Below are 7,500 nucleotides of genomic sequence, written 5' to 3' on the forward strand. Positions count from 1 at the left end.
GACCCCTGACCCCATTAGGTCCAAACGGCCCTCCCCCCCCCCCCCCCCACACCCCCCCCTCACCCACCGCCCCTGCCCCAGCCAACGCGCACAGGGTGAAAGGTCAAAGTTGACTCACCTTCACGGGGCTCCAAGAGCACGTCACGTTTGTCCTTCTTGAAGGTTCCCTTGGCGACGCCAGTGTAGTACATAACAACGGCCTGGGTGTAGAGGGTGAGGGAGCGGCACTCGGAGCCCGTGTTCGCCACGCTGATGGTCACGGCAAAGTCACTGCCCATGATGATGCCATCGTCCGTGTGAACCTTGACCTCCACGTCGCTGGCCGTCCACTGGTCGGCGTAGGTGTCCGGCCTGCTCCCGTGGCGACAGGCCGTCTCCACAGCGATCCGCTCCTCGTCCGTCCCTGCGGTGGGGAGGGGGGGGGGGAGGAAGGGAGACAAGGCGCACGGTTCAAATCGGGACGCGGGCGGCAGGAAATGCTCCAGAAACTTCCAAACAAAATGGCCACCGGAGGGCGGGGTCAGAGGGTAAATTAAGTCGAACCCCAATACATGCAGAGAGGTCCATATCCCGTCCGAGCGGGAAGAGGGAACGCACCTGCCTCGCCTGCCCACCAGAACAAAAACGCGGCAATATTCAACTCCAGACTCTCGAGACAATTTATATTCCCGGGAGAGAATCTCGGCAAGGAACCACACGCATTCCGATGGAGGAGCGCATCATCCGCAAAGGGATGGGAGCCGTCCCGAGACATGCCTTTTTTTTGGAGTGGGGGGACTGGGGGACTGGGGGAGGGGGGGGGGGGGGGTGGGGTGGAGCTCAGGGAGCCCCCTCGTTTCCCCATCGCTTTCTGCTATCCACATATTTGCAGATTAGGTGGATTGGCCATGCTAAATTGCCCCTTAGTGTCCAAAGATGTGTAGGTTAGGGGGCTTGGCCATGCTAAACTGTCCCTTAGTGTCCAAAGATGTGCAGGTTAGGTGGATTGGCCATGCTAAATTGTCCCCTTAGTGTCCAAAGATGTGTAGGTTAGGGGGATTGGCCATGCTAAATTGCCCCTTAGTGTCCAAAGATGTGTAGGTTAGGTGGATTGGCCATGCTAAATTGCCCCTTAGTATCCAAAGATGTGTAGGTTAGGTGGATTGGCCATGCTAAATTGTCCCTTAGTGTCCAAAGATGTGCAGGTTAGGTGGATTGGCCATGCTAAATTGTCCCTTAGTGTCCAAAGATGTGTAGGTTAGGTGGATTGGCCTTGCTAAATTGTCCCTTAGTGTCCAAAGATGTGCAGGTTAGGTGGATTGGCCATGCTAAATTGTCCCTTAGTGTCCAAAGATGTGTAGGTTAGGTGGATTGGCCATGCTAAATTGTCCCCTTAGTGTCCAAAGATGTGCAGGTTAGGTGGATTGGCCGTGCTAAATTGTCCCCTTAGTGTCCAAAGATGTGCAGGTTAGGTGGATTGGCCATGTTAAATTGTCCCTTAGTGTCCAAAGATGTGCAGGTTAGGTGGATTGGCCATGCTAAATTGTCCCTTAGTGTCCAAAGGTGTGCAGGTTAGGTGGATTAGCCATGCTAAATTGTCCCTTAGTGTCCAAAGGTGTGCAGGTTAGGTGGATTGGCCATGCTAAATTGTTGCTTAGTGTCCAAAGATGTGCAGGTTAGGTGGATTGGCCATGCTAAATTGTCGCTTAGTGTCCAAAGATGTGTGGGTTGGGTGGATTGGCCATGCTAAATTGCCCCTTGGTGTCCAAAGATGTGTAAGTTAGGTGGATTGGCCATGCTAAATTGTCGCTTAGTGTCCAAAGATTTGTGGGTTAGGTGGATTGGCCATGCTAAATTGTCCCCTTAGTGTCCAAAGATGTGCAGGTTAGGTGGATTGGCCGTGCTAAATTGTCCCCTTAGTGTCCAAAGATGTGCAGGTTAGGTGGATTGGCCATGTTAAATTGTCCCTTAGTGTCCAAAGATGTGCAGGTTAGGTGGATTGGCCATGCTAAATTGTCCCTTAGTGTCCAAAGGTGTGCAGGTTAGGTGGATTAGCCATGCTAAATTGTCCCTTAGTGTCCAAAGGTGTGCAGGTTAGGTGGATTGGCCATGCTAAATTGTCGCTTAGTGTCCAAAGATGTGCAGGTTAGGTGGATTGGCCATGCTAAATTGTCGCTTAGTGTCCAAAGATGTGTGGGTTGGGTGGATTGGCCATGCTAAATTGTCGCTTAGTGTCCAAAGATGTGTGGGTTAGGTGGATTGGCCATGCTAAATTGTCCCTTAGTGTCCAAAGATGTGTAGGTTAGGTGGATTGGCCATGCTAAATTGCCCCTTAGTGTCCAAAGATGTGTAGGTTAGGTGGATTGGCCATGCTAAATTGCCCCTTAGTATCCAAAGATGTGTAGGTTAGGTGGATTGGCCATGCTAAATTGTCCCTTGGTGTCCAAAGATGTGGAAGTTAGGTGGATTGGCCATGCTAAATTGTCCCTTAGTGTCCAAAGATGTGTAGGTAAGGTGGATTGGCCATGCTAAATTGTCCTTTAGTGTCCAAAGATGTGCAGGTTCGGTGGATTGGCCATGCTAAATTGTCCCTTCGTGTCCAAAGATGTGCAGGTTCGGTGGATTGGCCATGCTAAATTGTCCCCTTAGCGTCCAAAGATGTGTAGGTTCGGTGGATTGGCCATGCTAAATTGTCCCCTTAGTGTCCAAAGATGTGTAGGTTGGGTGGATTGGCCATGCTAAATTGTCGCTTAGTGTCCAAAGATGTGCAGGTTCGGTGGATTGGCCATGCTAAATTGTCGCTTAGTGTCCAAAGATGTGCAGGTTCGGTGGATTGTCCATGCTAAATTGTCGCTTAGTGTCCAAAGATGTGCAGGTTAGGTGGATTGGCCATGCTAAATTGTCGCTTAGTGTCCAAAGATGTGTGGGTTGGGTGGATTGGCCATGCTAAATTGTCGCTTAGTGTCCAAAGATGTGTGGGTTAGGTGGATTGGCCATGCTAAATTGTCCCTTAGTGTCCAAAGATGTGTAGGTTAGGTGGATTGGCCATGCTAAATTGCCCCTTAGTGTCCAAAGATGTGTAGGTTAGGTGGATTGGCCATGCTAAATTGCCCCTTAGTATCCAAAGATGTGTAGGTTAGGTGGATTGGCCATGCTAAATTGTCCCTTGGTGTCCAAAGATGTGTAAGTTAGGTGGATTGGCCATGCTAAATTGTCCCTTAGTGTCCAAAGATGTGTAGGTAAGGTGGATTGGCCATGCTAAATTGTCCTTTAGTGTCCAAAGATGTGCAGGTTCGGTGGATTGGCCATGCTAAATTGTCCCTTCGTGTCCAAAGATGTGCAGGTTCGGTGGATTGGCCATGCTAAATTGTCCCCTTAGCGTCCAAAGATGTGTAGGTTCGGTGGATTGGCCATGCTAAATTGTCCCCTTAGTGTCCAAAGATGTGTAGGTTGGGTGGATTGGCCATGCTAAATTGTCGCTTAGTGTCCAAAGATGTGCAGGTTCGGTGGATTGGCCATGCTAAATTGTCGCTTAGTGTCCAAAGATGTGCAGGTTCGGTGGATTGTCCATGCTAAATTGTCGCTTAGTGTCCAAAGATGTGCAGGTTGGGTGGATTGGCCATGCTAAATTGTCCCTTAGTGTCCAAAGATGTGCAGGTTCGGTGGATTGGCCATGCTAAATTGTCCCCTTAGCGTCCAAAGATGTGTAGGTTGGGTGGATTGGCCATGCTAAACTGCCCCTTAGTGTCCAAAGATGTGTAGGTTGGGTGGATTGGCCATGCTAAATTGTCCCTTAGTGTCCAAAGATGTGCAGGTTAGGTGGATTGGCCATGCTAAATTGTCCCTTAGTGTCCAAAGATGTGTAGGTTAGGTGGATTGGCCATGCTAAATTGTCCCCTTAGTGTCCAAAGATGTGCAGGTTAGGTGGATTGGCCGTGCTAAATTGTCCCCTTAGTGTCCAAAGATGTGCAGGTTAGGTGGATTGGCCATGTTAAATTGTCCCTTAGTGTCCAAAGATGTGCAGGTAGGTGGATTGGCCATGCTAAATTGTCCCTTAGTGTCCAAAGGTGTGCAGGTTAGGTGGATTAGCCATGCTAAATTGTCCCTTAGTGTCCAAAGGTGTGCAGGTTAGGTGGATTGGCCATGCTAAATTGTCGCTTAGTGTCCAAAGATGTGCAGGTTAGGTGGATTGGCCATGCTAAATTGTCGCTTAGTGTCCAAAGATGTGTGGGTTGGGTGGATTGGCCATGCTAAATTGCCCCTTGGTGTCCAAAGATGTGTAAGTTAGGTGGATTGGCCATGCTAAATTGTCGCTTAGTGTCCAAAGATGTGTGGGTTAGGTGGATTGGCCATGCTAAATTGTCCCTTAGTGTCCAAAGATGTGTAGGTTAGGTGGATTGGCCATGCTAAATTGCCCCTTAGTGTCCAAAGATGTGTAGGTTAGGTGGATTGGCCATGCTAAATTGCCCCTTAGTATCCAAAGATGTGCAGGTTCGGTGGATTGGCCATGCTAAATTGTCCCTTCGTGTCCAAAGATGTGCAGGTTCGGTGGATTGGCCATGCTAAATTGTCCCTTCGTGTCCAAAGATGTGCAGGTTCGGTGGATTGGCCATGCTAAATTGTCCCCTTAGCGTCCAAAGATGTGTAGGTTCGGTGGATTGGCCATGCTAAATTGTCCCCTTAGTGTCCAAAGATGTGTAGGTTGGGTGGATTGGCCATGCTAAATTGTCGCTTAGTGTCCAAAGATGTGCAGGTTCGGTGGATTGGCCATGCTAAATTGTCGCTTAGTGTCCAAAGATGTGCAGGTTCGGTGGATTGTCCATGCTAAATTGTCGCTTAGTGTCCAAAGATGTGCAGGTTGGGTGGATTGGCCATGCTAAATTGTCCCTTAGTGTCCAAAGATGTGCAGGTTCGGTGGATTGGCCATGCTAAATTGTCCCCTTAGCGTCCAAAGATGTGTAGGTTGGGTGGATTGGCCATGCTAAACTGCCCCTTAGTGTCCAAAGATGTGTAGGTTGGGTGGATTGGCCATGCTAAATTGTCCCTTAGTGTCCAAAGATGTGCAGGTTAGGTGGATTGGCCATGCTAAATTGTCCCTTAGTGTCCAAAGATGTGTAGGTTAGGTGGATTGGCCATGCTAAATTGCCCCTTAGTGTCCAAAGATGTGCAGGTTAGGGGGATTGGCCATGCTAAATTGTCCCTTAGTGTCCAAAGATGTGTAGGTTCGGTGGATTGGCCATGCTAAATTGTCCCTTAGTGTCCAAAGATGTGTAGGTTCGGTGGATTGGCCATGCTAAATTGCCCCTTAGTGTCCAAAGATGTGCAGGTTAGGTGGATTGGCCATGCTAAATTGCCCCTTAGTGTCCAAAGATGTGCAGGTTAGGTGGATTGGCCGTGGTAAAAGGTCTGGATAAAGTAGACGTGGAGTGGATGCTTCCTCTTGTGGGACATTCTTGGACGGTCATAGTCTTAGGATAAGGGGTTGCAAATTTAAAACAGAGTTGGAGGAAACAAGAACGAAGAACAAAGAACAAAGAACATTCCAGCACAGGAACAGGCCCTTCGGCCCCTCCAAGCCTGCACCGACCATGCTGCCCCCCGACTGAACTAAAACCCCCTCCCCTTCCGGGGACCGTATCCCTCTATTCCCATCCTATTCATGTATTTGTCCAGACGCCCCTTAAAACTCACTATCGCATCTGCTTCCACTCCCTCCCCCGGCAGCGAGTTCCAGGCACCCACCACCCTCTGTGTAAAAGACTTGCCTCGTACATCTCCTTTAAACCTTGCCCCTCGCACCTTAAACCTGTGCCCCCCTAGTAATTGACTCTTCCACCCTGGGGAAAAAGCTTCTGACTATCCACTCTGTCCATGCCCCTCATAATCTTGTAGACTTCTATCAGGTCTCCCCTCAACCTCCGTCGCTCCAGTGAGAACAAACCAAGTTTCTCCAACCTCTCCTCATAGCTAATGCCCTCCATACCAGGCAACATCCTGGTAAATCTTTTCTGTACCCTCTCCAAAGCCTCCACATCCTTCTGGTAGAGTGGTGACCAGAATTGAACACCAAGTGCGGCCTAACTAAGGTTCTATAAAGCTGCAACATGACTTGCCAATTTTTAAACTCAATGCCCCGGCTGATGAAGGCAAGCATGCCGTATGCCTTCTTGACTACCTTCTCCACCTGCGTTGCCACTTTCAGTGAGCTGTGTACCTGTACACCCAGATCCCTCTGCCTATCAATACTCCTAAGGGTTCTGCCATTTACTGTATATTTCCTATCTGTATTAGACCTTCCAAAATGCATTCCCTCACATTAGTCCGGATTAAACTCCATCTGCCACCTCTCCGCCCAAGTCTCCAACCGATCTACATCCTGCTGTATCCTCTGATGGTCCTCATCGCTCTCCGCAAATCCACCAACCTTTGTGTCGTCCCCAACGGAGAAACGACTTCTCCCAAAGGATTGTGAATCTGTGGAATTCGCTCCCCCAAAGCGCGGTGGACACCGGGGACAGTGAGTCACGTTAAGGAGGGGTTGGACAAGTTCTTAATTAGGAAAGGGGTTGAAGGGTTACGGGGGAGGCGGGGGGGGGAAGGCAGGAAAATGGGGATGAGAAACATCTCAGCCACGATCGAATGGCGGGGCGGACTCGATGGGCCGAGTGGCCCGATTCTGCTCCTGTATCTTATGGACCGGCCCCTCTCCCACCGCCATTACCTTCGGAGAACTTGTAGGATTCCGTGATGTCTTCTCGGCCATCACTACCGACCGCTTTGGTGCTTATTTTGTGGCCGACCGCCTTTTTCTGCACCAGGACCTTCTGGAATGTTCCGTCCTGCTGCCGCTGCCAATAGACCTTGTCGCTGTTGACCTGAGGAAGGGGAGGGTGGGAGGGGGAGGAAGGGAGCGGGGTGTTACACCAAACGCAAAAACATTGCGGATCACATTCCAGGCCACTGCAGACACCCGCCTCCCAGACAGACACTCACCCTGGGACACGTGGATAACCTACATCAGAGTCCAATTTGTATTTTCATTTTAATTTGATTTATGATTGTCACATGTATTGGGATACAGTGAAAAGTATTGTTTCTTGCGCGCTAGACAGACAAAGCATACCGTTCACAGAGAAGGAAAGGAGAGGGTGCAGAATGTAGTGTTTACAGTCACAGCGAGGGTGTAGAGAAAGATCAACTTAATGCGAGGTAGGTCCATTCAAAAGTCTGACAGCAGCAGGGAAGAAGCAGGGAATGTGAGAGACAGAGAGGGAGAGAGACAGAAAGAGAGAGAGCGAGACAGAGAGAGACAGACAGACAGAGAGGCAGAGAGAAACGGAGCGAGACAGAGAGAGACAGACAGACAGGCAGAGAGAAACGGAGCGAGACAGAGAGAGACAGACAGACAGAGAGGCAGAGAGACAGAGGCAGAGAGAGAGCGACAGAGAGAGAGCGACAGAGAGAGAGCGACAGAGAGAGAGCGACAGAGAGAGAGAGAGAGAGACAGACACAGAAAGATAG

General features: G+C 49.9%; 1 protein-coding gene across 1 annotated transcript in view; it reads right to left on the minus strand.

The window, feature by feature from the left end:
- Positions 1–118: 118 nt before the first annotated feature.
- Positions 119–7,500, minus strand: part of LOC144491230 (protein-glutamine gamma-glutamyltransferase K-like) — a gene marked incomplete at its 3' end in the record, with an annotated part of 9,038 nt that continues 1,656 nt past the window's right edge. Inside the window, exons 3-4 of the mRNA XM_078208909.1 lie at positions 6,701–6,854; positions 119–403 (exon numbers count right to left, since the gene is read on the minus strand). Coding sequence (XP_078065035.1) covers positions 119–403; positions 6,701–6,854 — 439 coding nt within the window. The remainder of the gene's footprint in view (positions 404–6,700; positions 6,855–7,500) is intronic.

Source organism: Mustelus asterias, unplaced genomic scaffold (assembly GCF_964213995.1).
Source record: "Mustelus asterias unplaced genomic scaffold, sMusAst1.hap1.1 HAP1_SCAFFOLD_4778, whole genome shotgun sequence".
Taxonomy (NCBI): domain Eukaryota; kingdom Metazoa; phylum Chordata; class Chondrichthyes; order Carcharhiniformes; family Triakidae; genus Mustelus; species Mustelus asterias.